This window comes from Sorex araneus, chromosome 1 (assembly GCF_027595985.1).
Source record: "Sorex araneus isolate mSorAra2 chromosome 1, mSorAra2.pri, whole genome shotgun sequence".
Classification (NCBI taxonomy): domain Eukaryota; kingdom Metazoa; phylum Chordata; class Mammalia; order Eulipotyphla; family Soricidae; genus Sorex; species Sorex araneus.
This window is the reverse complement of record NC_073302.1, coordinates 67,248,009-67,268,449: the sequence shown is the minus strand read 5'-3', so window position 1 is coordinate 67,268,449 and position 20,441 is coordinate 67,248,009. Positions and strand designations below refer to the sequence as shown.

General features: G+C 38.8%; 1 protein-coding gene across 2 annotated transcripts in view; it reads left to right on the top strand.

Annotated features, from left to right (window-relative positions):
• The window catches only part of JAK2 (Janus kinase 2), a 182,961-nt gene that overhangs the window by 20,027 nt on the left and 142,493 nt on the right, over positions 1 to 20,441 (top strand). The window contains exon 3 of one of the 2 annotated variants that reach the window (XM_004600138.2): positions 17,191 to 17,437. The exons of the other annotated variant lie outside the window; for it this stretch is intronic. Within the exon in view, the coding sequence (XP_004600195.1) occupies positions 17,215 to 17,437 (223 nt within the window). The 5' untranslated portion in view covers positions 17,191 to 17,214. The remainder of the gene's footprint in view (positions 1 to 17,190; positions 17,438 to 20,441) is intronic. 2 annotated transcript variants of the gene reach the window in all.

The following is a 20,441-nucleotide window of genomic DNA, read 5'->3' as shown; positions in this document are numbered from 1 at the left end:
CATATTTTATGATTCTTATTCTTTGCTTATTTATCCACAAGAGGTTTTATCTTTTATATGATTCATTTTAATCTTTAAAAACTAATTTCTAAGAATTGTCTAAAATGGTGCTCTTGCACAATAGTATTTTTACAGTGAAATTAAGTTCATACTGATTTAAATAAATTTATGATTTGAATATCAGTGCAAAAGACTTCAGGTACTTGAACACTATGATTACATTTTCTCCACAGTTTTCTATAGGTAAATTATTCACTTAAATTTGCAAAAAAGATTTGAAAAATTTTTTGGTAATATAGTCTTAGAATATCATGGTTTTGGAATGAAATCTTAAGGATAAACATCTCAGTTTTTTAAGGTCTATTTAAAACTTAAAAATATTTATTCATATTTGTTATTCCCTGTTACAAATTTTAAATCTATTTCCCCCACCCCTATATAGTCATCACTAAGCAAGATTCTACAGTCTCTCAAAATACTCTTCTAAGACTAAAAATAGAGGAAGAGGATTAGCTTGCAGAACAATTCACATTTTCTGTCCTTCTAATCGTATATAAACCATGGTGTCCGGTTTCTCAGGAAGTGTTTTAAAATTTTTGCTTCTTATTTGTGGCCCATAATATAACTGGCCTCTGGAAAAACTATACTTTGGCTTGTTTTCGTTAATTGTACAGTTATTTTAATCCTCTTCTTTTCCTAAGCTTCAAAATGAGTAAGCACTCATCTTTTTTTTATAATAGATATTCACTTTATTTTTATTTTATGAAGTAGTTCACCATATTTGATTACATTTAATATTTGAACACCAATCCCACCACCATTACATCTTCCCACCACTATATTTTGAATGTTTCCATCCCAAACCCCAACCCCTGCCCCAAAGCAGAACTGAAATAATTTATTTTGTATTGTTTGTTATTAAAAAAATGTTGAAAATACTCCAAAAAAGTTTCCTTAGAAGAAAGAGTGTGAATTCACCCAGGGGCCATTAAGAGTGTATTTCACCCAGGGGCCATTAAGCCCTTCTATAAGAGATCACTAACATGTTGTTAAAGGTTGAGCTTTGTGTGCTTATATATATGTGTGTGTGTGTGTGTGTGTGTACATATATATATATGTACATATATATGTATCTGTAAAAAAATATTTCCCTCTGAGATTGATTGCCACCTACTTTAAATGCCATCAAATGTGGTGCAGTACTCATAGAGTATGGGTGGTATGAGTTGTAGCATGGCTGTAAATGCTGCTGCACCGTCCAGGAATACGTTCACTTGTGGTGAAGCTCAGCCTGAGTGTATGGAGAGCAGCTGTGAGCATGGTGGTGATCTGGAGGTTTTTGGATGCTGGGGCTTGGTCCCTTGGGGTGGGGAAGGGTCTCACCCGCCCTCCTCCAGGGCACACGTAATGAAACAGCCTGGTGCAAGGTTTGGAAGCATGGTTATGGTGTGTGTCATATTATGTTCCCTTACGGGAGAGAAGGACAATGAGATTTGGATTGTGGCTGATGACAAAATTATCTGTCACTAGCCAGAGTGGCTTATGGGTGTGACTGTCGAGTTGCTGGAAAGAGGGGGAGTTGGGTGGAGGACACCCGTTCCCAGTTCTGTTGAACCCAGAGTTTTCAGTCACCAAATTCCACATATCTGGGTTTTCTGCCGATTCACTTGAGGGTGAGGCTAGGCCCAAGCTTGTGGAGAGCAGCCATGAGCATGCCGACAGTTGAGTTCTGGAGGTTTTCGGCTGCTGGGGCTGTGTCCCTTAGGGCAGGGAAGGGTCTCAATGCCCGCCCCCCCCACCCTGGGCGCCCAGAATGAAACAGCCTGGCATGGGGTCTGGAGGCATGGTTATGGTGTGTGTTGTGTTATGCTCCCTTCCAGGAGAGTAAGTACTCATCTTAGTTCCTTGCTTCTTCCATGAAAGAACCATGATGTGTTTAAAAATTTTACTTACATATATTTTCTTTCTTCTTAAGAGGCATTATTGAGAATGCAGTTGTGAAAAGTATCTCTTCTAATTGATAAATTTAAGTATACAAATTTAAAGCATTGATCAATGGAACAATGACAGAATTTGCTTAGCAGATTTTAGTATTTTTCTGAATGTTTTTGTACAATGACAAATTCAAGTACAGTTTTAAATGAATGGAGTTTTTTTTTTTATAAATAACTTATAATTTATACATTATAATTTGAGTTTAAAAAATTCTATCTTTCACCTAGGGGCCAGGAGATCTTCCTTTTTTGTGATTAGAGATTCTTTTGTCTAATCATTTATTCAGTCCTTTTTCACTCAGTCACAGGATCACTCAGCTCAGTCATTGACTCCGTTGATTACTTTTTTGGTTGCTTATTCATTCTCTCAATCCATTCATCCTTTTCTTACTCCCTTAGTCACTCAGTTCTACTTAACCACTTAACTGATCAGTCAGTCACTCAGTGGTTTCTGAATTGGTCAACCAATCATTTATGTACTTCAACCAATCAGTTAGTCAACTGTAAATTATCAATGTAATCAATTCTTCAGTGAATGCTTATTCAGTGGCCTTTTTATGTATGCCTAGAATACATTGCTAAAGTTATGTAAAGTTATGTAAACCAATATGGTCACTTTAGGAGTTGAGGAGGTCCTAAGCAGTACTCAAAGTTCCAGTGCTCCACTGGCAGTTCTTGTCCAGCTAGGTAGGGTATAGTGCAAGGGCACGAGACTGTGATGGTGCTTAGCCCTGCAGTGCTGGGAATACCTAAGTCATGTTGGTGGGCTGGGGGCCTCTAGTGCCACAACTGTTGGTGCTTGAGGATGTACACAGAAATGCCTGGGGGACCAAGTGGTGAGGTGAACCAAATATGATAAGCCTCTGTACTATTTCCTGGCCCCATGAATATCCCTTTTAATGTTTTCATATTATTGCATTGGCTAAGTGTAGCGTGGTTTACAAGATTAATTTAATGTAATTTAAAATGTTTTTATAATCATAGTGTTCTACTATGTTTTACTTGTTTTATATATAAAACATGTTTTATATATAAAACAATTTTTTTTATAATTTGGATGAGCCTCATGCATGAAGGAACTGGCATAGGTACCCAGGTGAGCGGGACCCAGGGCCGAGATCTCCAAGGCTGCTCGGATCAGGACTGGGCCTCTTCCACCCAGATTCCCCATTTTCCAGTAGCTAGGCAGTCACACCCACAAACTGCTCCCGCCGTGTAATCCCATCAATGGCCAACATCCAGAGACTTTAAAACCAAGCTGCGATGTGGCCGCGCAACATCTGATTGCCTAGTTCTCCCTCTTGGAGAACCTGGCAAGCTACCGAATATTTACTGCCCGCACAGGAGAAGACTGGCATGCTCCCCGTGGTGTATTCATATGCCAAATACAGTAACAACGATGAGTCTCATTCCCCTTACCCTGAAAAGCCTCTAGTGCAGCACCGCTGGGAAGGATGAGTAAAGAGAGGCTGCTAAAATCTCAGGGCTAGGATGAATGGAGACGTTATTGGGCCTGCTTGAGCAAATCAATGATCAACAGGATGACAGCAACAGTGACAGTGTTTTACATTTCTTAGATATGCATTTTACTATTTTTATTCTTTTTCAAAAGACAAATTCTTAGATATTTAATAATATATATAGCCTCTTCAATACTCTGGGTATTTTCAAAGGACAAATTCTTTGATTTTTTTTTTAAATGTCCTCTCCAACATGCTGGGTATTACAATATTAATCTTTCCAGTTTGATAGGAAGGAATATTATCTTCATTTACTTTTCCCTACTTACTAATGTTGACCATGTTTTAGATTTTGGGAATATCTCTTGTGAAATGCAAGTTCATGTTCTTTGTTCACTTGTTTAACTGATTTGTAAGAATTAGTTGTATAAACATATTAACCCTCTGTAACACATTTTCTCTATTTTTAAAATACAGAGAAAAAAGTTGATTATAGTGTTATAAAATTTTGCAGTCAATTTTATTAATCCTTATTCCCCTTATTTTGCTTTGCTAAGATATCAGGTTTGGAAACAGTGTACATAGCTGAGGTATTTTTGTTACAGAAATAATGAAAATGGATGGAATAAAACTACCAAAGAAGTGACTGGAAATGTCCAACTTCAGGGGTCTAAGGGTCTAAGTAAGAAGAACATGAAGAATTGCTAGCATCAGTTATGTTCCTTCAAAGTATTTTACAAACACTTGAAAGTGTTTTAAATATTACATAAGAAAGACAAGTTCATTGCAGAGATTGTTTACTAATAACAGTCATACTGACTTTGAAGTTGTTTTTAAATTTCTTTATATGTGCTTTTAGAAATCTTGTTTTTCAGTTTCTGAATATATGTTCATCATATATACAGTTTTTAGAAATACTCCTTTTGTGTACCAAAATGCATGTTGGATGGAAGGTTGTAATATATTTGTAATTTTCTGGTATTGCTGCTTTTAAAAATTTGTTTGGGGAGAGTTTTTTGTATACTGTTTTTGTATTAGTATGATCTTTTTTAGTAACTACATTTTGTATATTTTCTCACAGCCTTTTTTCTCTTTTGGTTTGTTTATAGTTTCTCTTTTCAGGAAAATATTTTTTTTTTCTTTTTGGGTCACACCCGGCAATGCTCAGGATTTACTCCTGACTTTGCACTCAGGAATTAGTCCTGGTGGTGCTTGGTGGACCATCTGGGATGCTGGGAATCAAACCCGGGTGGCCGCATGCAAGGCAAATGCCCTACCCGCTGTGCTATCACTCCAGCCCCAGGAAAATAAAAAAATTTAATAGATTATTTTGTTGTTGTTGCAGTGGTACAAAATGCCTTTAGTGTTCTTTAACTGATAGCCGTACTTACCTTTTAATTTACTTTGGCCTGCCAAGAAGCTCCACTTCCAAGAAGAAGTGCCCTCTTACAATGATTTTCAGTGAGCCAGGCCTGCAGTGGTGTTCTGGGGCCTCCAGGGTTATACCAAGCAGTGTTCTTCTATTCTATTTTGTTTTGTTTTGGGGCTACACCTGGTGATGTTCAGGGATTACTCCTGGTAGTGCTCAGAGGACCATAATGGATGCGGGAGATCAAACCTGGCTTGGCCATGTGCAAGGCAAGTGCCCTACTCACTGTACTGTTGTCCCAGTCCGACACCCAGTAATTTTCTGGGGATCATGTAGTGCTGAGGATCGAACCTGGTGGGCCATATTACAAGACATGTGTCTTAACCCTTGTACTATCTCTCTGCTCCCTTCTGCAGATAATTTTAAACTTTTCTTTGAATTCTTCTCTTAAGAGTTCTTCAGAAGCTGTGGTTTAGTTATCCCATGTTTGAAGTTTTGTTTTATTATTGTTACAGATTCCTAACCTCATGCTGTTGTGAATAGAAAGGGTGCTTGTATGATTTTTATTTTTGCATATTGACTGATGTTCCAAGTTAATATCTATAGCTTACTGTCTTTTTCATTTGATAGGAGAATGAGAGGAAAAAATAGGGGTTGGGGGGAGAGTGAGAGTGCTAGAGTGAGATAATAAACATTCAAGAGTGCATCATGTAATAAGAACATGACAAGGAAAGAAAATTATTAATTATATATGTCTCAGGAACATGGAAGAATACTAAACAAAATACTAGCAAATTTAATATTATAGTTTTAATTTTTTGAAAGAAAATTTTCATTGAATAACCATTAATAACAGAGCTACAAAGTTATTCATTATTGAGTTTTGAGGTGTAATGTTCTAAACACCAATTCTTTCACTGGTATCCACCTCCTTTCACCAGTGTCTCTCATTTCCTTCCTGCCCTTTGGCCTACCTCTGTGACAGGCATCGTTTTCTCTTTTCCCTTTTTAGGGACTATGGTTTTATATACTGTACTGATAGGGTATTATGCATGTCACTTTACCTCTTTTCAGCATCTAATCTTGGTCCAGAGTGACCATATACCCATTCGTAACTCACACCACCATTCCCCACACCCTCATTTTAGAGCGTCTTACTAAGGACCAGTTCTCCTGCTCTTCACTTCCATTCCTCCAGGCATTCTTTATTCCCCTACTATGTCTCTTATAAGAAACCCACATGTGAGAGAGATTATTCTGTGTCTCTCCCTTTCTCTCTGATTCTTTTCACTTAATATAATATTCTCCATATCCATCCACATAGCAGTAAATTTATATGAAAATTTTTCAGTAGTTTTTTTTTTATTGAATTACTGTGAGGCAGATCCTTACAAAGCTGTTCATCATTAGATTTTGTTCATACATTGTTCCAACACCCACCCCTTCACCAGTGTACATTTCCCACTATCAGTGTCCCCAGTTTCCCTCCGACCACTCCCAACCCCAGCCTGTCTCTGTGGCAGATCCTCTTCCTCCTCCTCCTTTCTCTCACTTTCCCTCCCAATTGCTCTCCCTTTGTGTCTCTCTCTTCTTTTTTTTTCTTTTTGGGTCACACCCCGCGATGCTCAGGGGTTTCTTCTGGCTCGGCACTAAGGAATTACTCCTGCAGGTGCTCGGGGAACCATATGGGATGCTGGGGATTGAACCTGGGTTGGCCATGTGCAAGGCAAGCACCCTACCCACTGTACTATCCCTCCAGACCCTCTCTTCCTTTTGTGCATTATGGTTTGCAACATAGGTACTGAAAGGTTATCATGTATATCCCTTTACCACTATTTAGCACTCAGTTCTTGTCAGGAGTGATCATTTCCAATTATTGTGATAGCAGTTAATTTTGCATGATTTCATCTTTTTTTTTTTTTTGGCTGAGTAGTATTTCATTGTGTATATGTACAAAAAGCAATTCTAGGAATGGAGAAAATATTGGTTAAATGCTTTCCTTGTACCCGGCTGGCCTGGTTCAGTCCCCAGCACCACATATGGTCCTCTGAGTCCTGCTAGGACTCAGAGGATCCCTGAGCACAGAACCAGGAGTAAGTCCTGACTTAGCTAAGTGTAGACCTCAAACAAAACAAAAATGTATAGGGGTCATCCTCAGAAGCACTTTGGGGTCCCAAGCCACTGCCAGTGATTCTCTGCCCAGCACTGTAGGCCTGACAGTACATGGAGGCCAGCAGGGCAATCGCAGGGTTGCTTGATGGTGCTGGAGGGCTGAATGGGGCCAGGCTGTCCCAGCTCTTATCCGTATTAGGCATGTGACCTATGACCTGAGCTACTCCCTAGTTTTCCCCACTCCTTTCTCATTGTTGTGAAGGTCACTCCTAGTGATGTGAGGCCACCAGAATCATACCCTGTGGTTCTTGGATGCTACAATGATGCATAGAAGGGCACCTGGGGCCTCACACATGCAGGGAATGCAGAGGATGCCTTCTGCCACCGAGCCACAGCCCTTATCCAACACTTTGTAGTCATAGCATGAATCACATTGTGCTGGAGAGCCTCTGCCTGTTTCTCTCCTGGGTGGCACTGCCAGGGCACAATTGGGCAGGCACACGACTGCCATTCATGTAGGAATGTGTGTATGCATATGTGTATATGGTGGATCTGTCTTCACTTTTGGGAATTTACATATAGTTATAGGGGCTGGAGCGATAGTACAGTGGGTAGGGCGTTTGCCTTGCATGCGGCCGACCTGGGGTTTGATTCCTCCATCCCTCTTGGAGAGCCCGGCAAGCTACTGAGAGTATCTCACCTGCACGGCGCACAGCAGAGCCTGGCGAGCTACCTGTAGTGTATTCAATATGCCCAAAACAGTAACAACAAGTCTCACAATGGAGACATCACTGGTGCCTGCTCAAGCAAATTGATGAGCAACGGGATGATGTGACAGTGACAGTATATGTACCGTAGCTTCTTTATCCAATCACCTGTTCTTGACCATGTGGAATGTTTCCAGAGTTTTGGCTATTGTGAATAGTGCTGCAGTGAATATAGAAGTGCAGATGTCCTTTCTGCATTGTGTTTTTGGACCCTGGCAGGTATGTCCCCAGGAGTGGAGTTGCTGGGTCATATGGAAGTTTAATGGCCAGGATTTTAATGAATGTCCATATTATTTTCCAGAAAGGCTTGACCAGTTGACATTCCCATCAGCAAATGAGGGCCCTCTTTTCTCTGCATCCCCACCAATACTGGTTATTATTGTCTTTTTGATGAGTGCGGGTCTTTATTGTTGTTTTGATTTACATTTCCCTGATGCAAATTTGTATTTGTGTTTCTTTTTTGAGGAAGCTTCTGCTTATCTTTTAGTCACATTTAAAAAGTAAATTCTTGATTGTTTAACTCAGAAAAGCAAAGTAAATTTAATAATCAAAAATCATTATAATTGCCACATTATTTAAATGCTGATAATAAATAGTGGCATCTTTGTCTAGGGATATAGGAAAAACTGGCAAGTCAAAAGTAAGTTAATTATTAAAAAATGTCAAAAATAGTTTAATGGTAGTTGTAGAGATGAAGAGAAATGACTTGACATAATTTAGAAGGAAACTATCATTACCTATCAGTGGGTTGGATATGTGCATAAAAGTCTTGGGTATTTGGGTAAACAAGATAAAAAGGTACAATAGGTTTTTAGGTCAGAGAATAAGTTTTCACTAAAACTTGTATTTGTTCTTTTTCTCAAACCAAAACACTCCCTGCTTCCTGCCTACCCTCCCACCCCCCATAACTTTACCTTCTATTTTGATGAATATGCATCATAAAGTATGAGTAGCCTTTAGAACAGTGTTTCCTAAATTGAGTGATTTTAACTCTGGGTAAGTGCTAGAATGTTCCTGGAGTGGGGGAGGTAATAGTAGTTTCTGATGCAGTTGGGGGAATATTTACTGTGTTTTTGCTTGAAGAAGGTAGATTTCCAGGGGGGACACTGAGCGATTTAATTTTCTGAAAAGGGAGAGGTAGGTAAAGAAGTTTGAGATGCCTTATGGTTAGAGCACTATTATAAAAAGTAATTTTGGGGGGCTGGAGCAATAGTACAGCGGGTAGGGCGGCTGGCTTGTGTTCGATTCCCAGCATCCCATATGGTCCTCTGAGCACTGCCAGGGTTATTCCTGAGTGCAGAGGCAGGAGTAACCTTTGTGCATTGCCAGGTGTGGCCCAAAAAGAAAAAAAAAGTAATTTTTGTTCAAATAATTTTAGATTTCACTTTTTATTCTTCTAGTTTTTATTTAGGCACTGTGATTTACAATACTGTAAATAGTAGTTTTTTAGGTATACACTATCCAACAGCATATCTGCCAACAGGGTGCTAGTTTCACCCATTTCTAGGGTTTTAAAGTAAGATGAGCTGGAGGAAAAGGCAGCTCAGACAGAGAAGGGAACACCAAGTAAAGGGTGTTGGGAGAACCCATTTGGGTTGAAAGATGCATGCCAAAAGACTATAGACCGAACATGATGACCGTTTAATACCTCTGTTGCAAACCACAACACCCAAAAGGAGAGAAGGAGCAAAAGGGAATGCCCTGCCACAGAGGCAGGGCACGGTGGAGGGGACAGGGTGGGGGTGGTGGGAGGAATGCTGGGACCATTGGTGATGGAAAATGGGCACTGGTGGAGGGATGAGTATTTGATCATCGTATGACTGAAACGCAAGCACAAAAGTTTGTAAGCCTGTAACTGTATCCCAAGGTGATTCACTAATAAAATTAATTAATTGATTAACTGATTAATTAAAAAAATAAAGATGAAGTAGGTGGAGGAAGAACATATAGTACATCTTCTTGGAATACCAAAACTTGGATTATTAAAGGAATAAACTGCAAAGATTGTTAGAGTAGAATACAAAAATCACAAGGTCTTAAGGTAAAATTATACTTATACTCTTGGCTGCTTCACTTTCTTTTTTATTACTGTTTGGGGCATTTCTGTAGAAAACTTGAGAAATATTAACCTGTTTGAACCTTACAGTCCAGTTAAACTAGTCTTTCCTATATTCCAAGAATGTGCTGTATATATTCTAGATCATTTAAAAAATTCTTCCTACCAATACTATGAGTTTTGTTACTTGCTCATTTTGTTTCTCTTTCAAGGTAAAAATGTCTCAATTGTTTGTTGAAACTTCTAAAACCATTTCTTTTCTGGGGCCAGAGAGACAATATACAGTTAGGACGCCTTACATGCAGCCAGTCCAGATTTGATCCCCAGCATCACCTTTAGTCTCCCAAGCCCACCAGGAGTGATTCCTTAGTGCAGAACCAGAAGAAACCCTTGAGTACTGCAGTTGTGGTCCACAAACCAAAACCAAACAAAATAACTCATTTTTTTCTCTAAAACTTATGTACTTTTTGTTTTGTTTTTGGTAATATGACTCAAACCTATTGCTTCCACATATGCAAGATAAGTAAGTGCTCTATTACAGAGTTTACGTCTTTGACCAAATGTTCATATTCATATTTTTATCACCAAGTATACAGCATAATTTTCAAATTTTACTAAGCAAAGGTACAATGCATTGAAATATGATCAATACATTCATTTTTCAAATATTTATAAACAAATGTATTTTTAAACATTTATCTCCTACTGACAGATATGTATTCATTTCTTAAATTATCAGCACATATGATTGTGAATCATGTACTTTTCTCCCAGTCACAGAAGCTTTATTCTATTTATTTGATAAAATGAGGAATCAATAAAATCATGATTAAATAATCAAAATTATTCTAAGAAACCATTACACAGTAAAATTATATAGCTCTTAATGGGAAATTAGATTTCTTTTATAAATTGTCTTGTAACATTAAATGCACCATTTTAATTAATATCTGTATGTGTGCATATAGATGTTTGCTGTCAAAAGTCATTTCATTGTACAAGTGACCCATCTTACCTATTTTTGCCCTTCCTTTCTGATAGCCATTATTTTGTTCTTATAACCTGACAGTTTGTCTTTGTTTTATTCATTTGTTTTCCTTTCCTTTTGCAGTCTGGGGGAATGGCCCACATTTGATAGTGCGCAAGGGGTCATCCCAAAGGATCTCAGGGGATCATGCCATGCCTGGGGAATCTTGCCATAATAGTGATCAAATGGAGGGCTGCCACATCATTGCCTTAATCCCTATAAATTGCTCTTTGGCCCTCATTTTTTTTTTTTTTTAATCTTCCACACGAGTAACATCATTTTGTTTTTGTTTTGTTCCATCATTTTGTCTTTTCTTTTTTTTTTTTTTTTTTTTTGCTTTTTGGGTCTCACCCGGCGATGCACAGGGGCTACTCCTGGCTTTGCACTCAAGAGTTACTCCTGGCGGTGCTCGGGGGACCGTATAGGATGCTGGGGATCGAACCCGGGTCGGCCACGTGCAAGGCAAATGCCCTACTTGCTGTGCTATTGCTCCAGCCCCTCGTTTTGTTTTTTCGTAAGAAAAAAAATCTGAGGGGCTGGAACGATAGCACAGCGGGTAGGTCATTTGCCTTGTACTTGGCGGACCCAGATTTGATTCCCAGCATCCCATACGGTCCCCCGAGCACCGCCAGGAGTAATTCCTGAGTGCAAAGCCAGGAGTAGCCCCTGTGCATCGCCGGGTGTGACCCAAAGAGCAGGGAAAAAAAAACACATTAAAATCTGAATTATATTTCAAGGACTGGAGCGATAGCACAGCGGGTAGGGCATTTGCCTTGCACACAGCTGACCCAGGTTGGATTCCTTTGTCCCTCTCGGAGAGCCCAGCAAGCTACCGAGGGTATCCCGCCCACACGGCAGAGCCTGGCAAGCTATCCATGGTGTATTTGATATGCCAAAAACAGTAACAAGAAGTCTCACAATAGAGACGTTACTGGTGCCCGCCCAAGTAAATTGATGAACAACGGATGACAGTGATAGTGACAGTTTGTATACATACCACATGTATGTATATGTATTTATACTGTTATTTGACATAATTACTTAGGTTCTCTCTGAATTAGTGCTTTTGTATTCTTTAGGTAAAGATCCAGAAGTGATATTATAACTGATTTTTATGGAATTTTTTTTTTGTTTTTGTTTTTTGAATCTTTACTCTCTTTTCCTTAGTGGCTGAACTAAATTATGTCATAACCAACAGTGTATCAGGGTTTCATTCTCTCCACCTACTCTTCAATATTTGCTGGTTTTTGTCTTTTGAATTATTATTCAAAATTCTGACATGAATGACATTTTGATTTGGATTTTGCTGCTAATAAAAGATATTGAAATCATTTACACATACTTATTGGTTATAGGTATTTATTTTTAGTGAAGCATGCTTAGATCTACTGCTCAATTTTTTTTTTTTATTTTTTTTTTATTTTATTTTTTTTAAATTTATTTATTTTTAATTAGAGAATCACCGTGAGGGTACAGTTACAGATTTATACACTTTTGTGCTTATACTTCCCTCATACAAAGTTTGGGAACCCATCCCTTCACCAGTGCCCATTCTCCACCACCCGTAAACCCAGTGTCCCTCCCACCCTCCCCAATCCCATCTCCCCCCCCACCCCACCCTGCCACTGTGGCAAGGCATTCCCTTCTGTTTTCTCTCTCTAATTAGCTGTTGTGGTTTGCAATAAAGGTGTTGAGTGGCCGCTGTGCTCAGTCTCTAGCCCTCATTCAGCCCGCAACTCCCTTCCCCCACATGGCCTTCGACTACAATGTAGTTGGTGATCGCTTCTCTGAGTTGACCTTTCCCCGGAACGTGAGGCCAGCCTCGAAGCCATGGAGTCAACCTCCTGGTACTTATTTCTACAGTTCTTGGGTGTTAGTCTCCCACTCTGTTATTCTATATACCATAGATGAGTACAATCTTTCTATGTCTGTCTCTCTCTTTCTGACTCATTTCACTCAGCATGAAACTTTTCATGCCCATCCACTTGACTACAAAATTCTTGACCTCCTTTTTTCTAACAGCTGCATAGTATTCCATTGTATAGATGTACCAAAGTTTCCTCAACCAGTCATCCGTTCTGGGGCATTCGGGTTTTTTCCAGATTCTGGCTATTGTAAACAGTGCTGCGATGAACATACATGTTACTGCTCAATTTTTAATCAGGTTCTTTTGTTACTGAATTTTATGTATGAGTTCTTGCATGTTTTGGATATTTACTCTTTATCAGGTATATAATTTGTAAATATCTTTCCACATTCAGTATATTGATTTTTTTTTCTGTTGATCATAACAGTAAATGGTAGCCTCTTTTACTGTGCAGAGAATTTGAGTTCACACACGTAGGCACTCATGCAAATATTATCATTTCCGGTCTCTTCAGGCACATATCCCTCAGACAGCACTTGTTTTTGATTTTTTGTTTTGTTTTGGGGTCACGTTTGGTAATGCTTGGGGGCTTTGCTAGCAGTGCTTAGGGGAACAGGGAGGGCTGGGGATCAAACCCGGTCCTTTCCCATGTAAAGCATGCACTCAGCCCATTGAGCCACTTCTTTACCTCTCTTATCTATCCTCTTAATTAAAAAAGTATATTTTGGGTTAGAGAAATAGTACATGGGTTAAGGTGCTTGACCCAAGTTTGATCCGCAGCACTATGTATGATTCCTTCAGCCTGACCTATATACACAGTCAGGAGTAAGTCCTGAGAACATCAGGGTGCGGCCCTCAAACCTTTGTATGTGTGTGTGTGTGCACGCATATTCCCAGGGAAGGCAAGCACCTTACCTGCTGTACTATTCTCTGGCTCCAGAAGTGATTTTTATAATACTACTAAATGGTAAATTTCTCTCTTTTCACTGTAGTCACATATGCATGCTGCTTTTTTCTTTTACGTAGAAAAGTGTTAATGCATTTCCCGAAAAATAGAATCCATTTTAATTCAACAAAGATTTATTTAGTACTTATGAATTCTGTGATGGGTGAGTTCTGTGATGGATGAATTTTGTGTGTTTCCAACTGATGTTCTTTATGTTCTATATATCTTATATGGCAAAATCATTGTATCACTGTCATCCCATTGTTCATCGATTTACTCAAGTGGGCGCCAGTAATGTCTCCATTCGTCCCGGCCCTGAGATTTTAGCAGCCTCTCCTTACTCGTTTTTCCCAATGATTGGAGGCTCTTTTCAGGGTCAGGAGAATGAGATCTGTTATTGTTGCTGTATTTGGCATATTGAATATGCCACAGGGAGCTTGCCAGACAAAATCATGCATATTAAATGTAAGAATATGAAAACAAAAGCAAAAAACATATGCTTCATAAAAATAGAATAACTTCTCCCATGTTGAAGGAGGTGAATGTCTCTTCCATAAGTGATGAGCATTTCAACCAGTCCCAACCCTTGTTCGTCTTTCAAACCTTCTTGCTTCTCCAAGCTCTCAATTATACTTTCAGTAGTTTCCATTAGTTAAGGATATAGCACTACATATATGTCACTATGCCCATAGGGAGAGCACTGTCAGCACCTAAATTCAGGCTTATAATTAGAATTCTAGTAAGAAGCTTTTAAAAAGAGGCAACTACATCCCAAAAAAACAAAAACAACCGGTGTTGGCGTGGATGTGGGGAGAAAGGGACTCTTCTTCACTGCTGGTGGGAATGCCGACTCGTTCAGCCCTTTTGGAAAACAATATGGACAATTCTCAAAAAATTAGAAATTGAGCTTCCATTTGACCCAGCAATACCACTCTTGGGAATATATCCTGGAGAGGCAAAAAGGTATAGTAGAGATGGCATCTGCATTTCTATGTTCATTGCAGCACTGTTTACAATAGCCAGAATCTGGAAAAAACCAGAGTGCCCCCAAACAGATGACGGGTTAAAGAAACTCTGGTACATATACACAATGGAATATATGTAGCTGTCAGAAAACACGAAGTCATGAAATTTGCATATAAATGGATCAACATGGAAAGTATCATGTTGAGTGAAATGAGTCAGAAAGAAAGAGACAGACATAGAAAGATTGCACTCATATGAGGAATATAATATAATTGAGAAGTGCAAGTTTGCAGTGATGCAATTCCTGGCAGATATTTCTCTGGACTTAGTTACTAAAATACTGAAATACAGAAACCCCAAACCGTGAGGCCACTAGGTGAGGTCACTCACCCTCATATCTCTTCATTCTCAGCAATGGAAAACAAATTGTCAAATGCTTCCTTTTCAGCAGGTCTGACTTTAGGGGAGAGACTCTCCAAACAATAATAGTGAGTTTTGTTGAAATATTGAATGCAATCAAAGTGAAAGTAAAATGAAATTTATCAGTTACACAGGCAAGGGTGGGGGGCTAGGGGTGGTGGGGAGGGCTAGGGGTGTGGGGGCCTAGGGATGTGGGGGGATGAGGTGGAGCTATACTGTGATTCTTGGTGGTGAAATATGTGCACTGGTGAAGGGATGGATGTTCGAGCATTGTATAACTGAGACTTAAACCTGAAAACTTTGTAACTTTCCACGTGGTGACTCAATAAAAAAATAAAAAAAAATAAAAAGAGGCAACTATGAGCCAATAGTAAGCCCAACTGGATGATCTGGAAGTTTCTTTTTGCAGCAGTAACAAAAAATGGTATTCTAAACAAGTGAGTGGCAAGCAAGACAGGAACAGTGCTAGAATGATGTCTATAGCATACATTACTTTATAGTAGCTCTATGATCTCACTTGAATTATGCCAAACTTGAAACCTGGACCTCAAACTGATGTTCCAGGAGAACCCTTTATAGTATGCAGGGGTGTATGTCTCAGTCTACTGTCTATAGAGTACCGTAGGGGTGGTAGCCTGCCAAGAACTGTCTGTAACTGCCACACTCTTGTGGGACATAGGAATGTGAATCCTACCAGCTCTTAGCTTAGTAACCCAGGGACATAACCAGAACAGCATGCACAAAAACCAGGGCATCAGACATGTAAAAAAAAATAGGGTAAAGGAAATACTGTACTCTAGAGCCCAGCAAAAGGACAGCAGAAAGTAATACCCTCCTCACTTCCTGATCATTGGAGAAGATTAAGATCAGCTCCTAGAAGATTAGTTAGAAGCCTGCCTTTCTGGCATATTATAATGATGGCTCCCCCCAATCCCAGATAGATCCAGCTTCAGACTCTGTAATTTCTTGCTATACCATATGGTGATTTAAGGACTCTTTCGTCCTGTGGGACTCATGACCCTGTGCATCATTGGCCACCAGAGCTATGTGATTCAGAGGTATCTTCTAGCAGCAGCTGCAGAAATCCTGTTCACAGAAGAGTATGAGGTGGTTTATTTTTTTTTCTTTTTCTTTTTATTCATCCTGTGGGCTGCAACAGAAAAAAACTGGTCATTGCGTTCATGGAAAAACTCCATGTTCTGAGATACTTGGTTTTTGGATTTAAGCAAAGGGAGTTAACAAAGATGGAGCCCTTCAGTATCTTTCCTCAGAGCATGTTGAAGCCGGTAAATAGATGTGTCTGTTAAGTGCTTGACTCTCAGGCTGATATTTAAAAATAAGACAGGTGACCCTCTGTCAACTATACGTCTGAGGTGTCCCTCTGTCGACTATACGTCTGGGTGTGATTGGCTTCCTCTGTTGTTGGACTATTGAAGGGTACCTTTAAGAGCTGTTTGTTCAGGTCACCATAGAATCATACATATTGGGAAGAAAGTCTCTTTGATTTGTAAAATTAAATGTTTTGGGGGTCTTATTTCTCAGGTGTGTGTCTTAAGTGTTGAGGTACTTGTGTGGATTTTGAACTGGTTAGTCTCCAAGGAGAAGCTCTTGTTTTGAGTTTTCTTCCTGTTGTGAGTGACTAGGGGTAGACTTTATGTAAGTTTTTGTCCTTGACCTTTACTTCCACCTTTGGTGTGAGCTTTCTCCCTTTCGCCTAATTCTTAGAGTCTAGGAGTGGCTCAGTCAGACTATAGGTAACCTCCTGAGTATTGCTTGGGAGATTTGAATGCTTGCATGTATATATACAACTGTATCTAATCAAGTTCATGGTTCATATGTAAAATCTCTAATAAAACTCATCAGTTTATCTCAGCTCGAAACACTTATTTCCCCCCTACCAGGCACCAGTAGGCAATTATCATAGTAATTCAGTTGTTAAGAATAGTGTTGTTTGACAAGATCTCTTCTGTTGTCAATAACCAATTTTGTTTGCTTGTTTGGTTAGTGTTAACCTATTTATAGTTGTTGTAGGCTTCAGTTTTATGGTACTTAAGGAATTTATGATTTTGATGCTTCTTACCATGGTAGTGTATAGTATTTATTTAATAAATTTGACATTTTCACTGCTTCTCTGTCAAGATGTCCTTGCAAAGGAAGAATAACAGATTAAAATCTCTTTCATTTGTAATTTTCTTTGCTCTTGCAGGCAAATGATTTGAAAAAGGACTGCATGGGAATGGCCTGTCTTACAATGACAGAAATGGAAGAAACATCATCACCTGTACATCAAAATGGTGATATTCCTGGCAATGCTAATACTGTGACACAGATAGATCCAGTTCTACAAGTGTATCTTTATCACTCCCTTGCAAAAGATGAGGGAGATTACCTGAAGTTTCCAACTGGGGAATATGTTGCTGAAGAAATTTGTATTGCTGCTTCTAAAGCTTGTGGTAAGTATTAAGTGAAAGGTTTTCTTCTTCTAAATAGGTTGCTTCTTCAATTATGCTGCTATAATGAAATATAAATATAGCATTTTTGCTTATAATTTTTAGTGCTTATGTGACTGATCTGTATGTTTTCATGAGGATGATAATGAGAAGAAAATTATTTGATAACCTGGGCTAACAACTATTGACAAAATATTTGTATTCCTCTGAATTATATGTTGAAGTATTCTTTAATTTAATCATATTTATTTATTTTGGTGTTTGGGCCACACCCAACTGTGCTTAGGGCTTTCTTCTGGCTCAAGGTGCCATATGTGGTTCCAAGGATCTAATCTAGTCTGCTGCATGCAAGGCAAGAATATTAACCACTGTACTATCTCTTGGCCCATATTTAGAGATGGGGACTTTGGGAATGTTTAGGTCCTCAGGGTGAATTCTTCAACATTGGGATAAGTCATGTAATAAGAGAGACACGAGAGCCCTGCTATGTCTGGTCATAGAAAGAAGATATATTAGAAGATAAATTGTCAGTGCACCAGTTATTATTAGACATCAAATATGCTGGTGCCTTAATATTATACTTATTAGCTTCCAGAATGATCAGAAACAAAATTTCTATTGTTTAAAAGCCACTTAATAGCAGCCTGAATGTACTAAAATTCCAGTACATAATAAAACTGTACTGAGTAATAGGAATGTTGTGACAAATACTTTGAAATGTAGAAGGGCTTTGGAAGTGAGTACTGGGTAATAGAAGATTTTCATGGGAATAGCCAGTGTTTTTTATAAACAGATATTTTAAAGGTAATTATGTTGAGGGTTCTGAAAGAAAAGGAACATAGAGATATCCCTAATCTTCTTAATGTTACTTTTAACAAAATTGTACTTTTTAAAATTTTTGTTTTTTCTTTTGGGGCAACACGCGACACTGCTCAGGTATTATTCCTTGCTCTGCATTCAGGAATTACTCCCGATTATGTTTGGGGGATCATATGAGATGCCAGGGATTGAACAGGGTCTTCTGGTTGCAAGGCAAGCACCCTACCCACTGTACTATAGCTTCAGCTCCGTACTATGTAAATCTTATATTTTAATATTTTTGATTTTTGAGTTATACCTGACTATGCTCAGGGCTTATTCCTAGCTCTGTGCTAGATCAAGCACCTATGTGGTGCTTAGAGGACGTATGTGGTCTGAGAGTCACTGGAGCTGGCCACATGCAAGGCAAGCACCTTACCGTCTGTACTATATGTCTAGCCCCATGAATTTTGAAGATCTGATTTGTTTTTTTTATATAGTTTATTTTTGGTCAGCATTTGAAGAAATTTTGTAGAAGTTGAGCAAGTAGAAGAGAGCTCCAAGAACTTTATAGACAGAAAAGAGGGGAAGATCAAGGAAGAGGGATGTAGATTCTAGGCTTTCATACTTGCTAAAGGAAATTGAATAAAACCTGTGGCAGATTCTCTCATCATTTGGGGATTGGTAAAGATTTCCTCATTGGTGATGAGCAGAAGATTCCATACTGATCAGTTGAGACTTCATTTCCTAGGGGAGGTTGAAATTGCAGTTAATTTAAGCATTAAGACTTGGTCGGTTTAGCACAAGTGCCTCCATGTTTGCTTTTTTACACTAGAAGTTACCAAAGTAATCTTTGGAAGAATTGTGGTAGAAACATGATACAGTTGATATAGTGTCAGATAAAAATGTAGAACTTGTTATTGAAAACTGTCAAAAAATGATTTTTGTAAAGTGTCAAGAAATTTGCCTAAATTGTGTCACTACTGTAGTGTTTATGTGGAATTATCAGTGAACTTAAATTTAGCTAATTTCTTTCTTTTCAAATTTTTGGTTTATTGAAATCTTAGTATTTCTGTGATCATAATAAAAATTAGAAATTAGTAGTCAAAAATATATGGGAAGAGTAGCATTCTAAATAACAGTATTTGTAATTTATGGGATTAAAATCACAAAACTAAATATAAATAGTTTTGAATTAATTTTGAATTAATTGATAATAGAGTTGCATCATTCCCAAACTAATGAGATAAAGATAAAGCAGAGCTTAGAGGGAACCTTTAGTTAGTGATTTTTAACAAAGAAAAGTACTAAAGCTGTATCTTCACTCCTAATTGCTAGCAGTAAAATTGGAAAAGAGAGACAAAGCTAAAGGCAGAAGTGATAAAAATGAAGCAAAACCAGAACATCTGAAAAATTCTCTCCCCGTTCTTGTAGTGAAAATGAATAAGGATGGTCAGAATAGGGTGATACCAAGACCATTTGATAAGGTTAATGAGGCTTCTTTAAAGAATAGGGGATATATATCCTTAAACTGTGAGGAGTTGGCCTGAAGGCAATTAAGAAATCTTCTGGACTGCCCCTTCCCTTCATAGCCCAGAGTACAAGGGCCCCAGGGGCACAGTGATTTAAAAGGAAGAGTGTGTGGAGACCTTGAGCTTGCTGCCAGATGCTGGCCTCACATTGTGTATTTCACTGGTGTACTGCATGTGCTGAACTCACTTGGCTGCTCCTGTTGCTGCTCTGGCAGTCCCTACTACAGCAGCTGACTCATTGGATAACCTAAGCAGTAATCCTTGGTAGAGTGTGCCATCAGTGGATAGTTCACAGGTCCAAGGACATGGATGCTTCCACCTAGATTTCAAAGGTCAGAGCCACCAGTGCTTTCCTTGCTAGAAGCTTTGGGGACTTAACCTCTGCCAGAGTGACAGAGGCAGGATTAATTTCCCAGTGTGTCTGTCTATAAGTGAAACCTCTGCCCCAGTGCACCTGGAGGCCAAAGTTTATTCTCCTTGTTATCATTGAGGTAAAAGGATTATTCTAAAGTCATAAGATTCTCTTGGACTTTGCCTTTTAGGGCTCTAGATTTGTTAGGGACTGTCACTTATGTCTTTACCATTTTGACTTTTTGGAATAGAAATACCATGTCTTGGAAACTGTGCTCATCTCATCATTGTATTTTAGAAGTAAATGCTTTGTTTCATTTCATAGT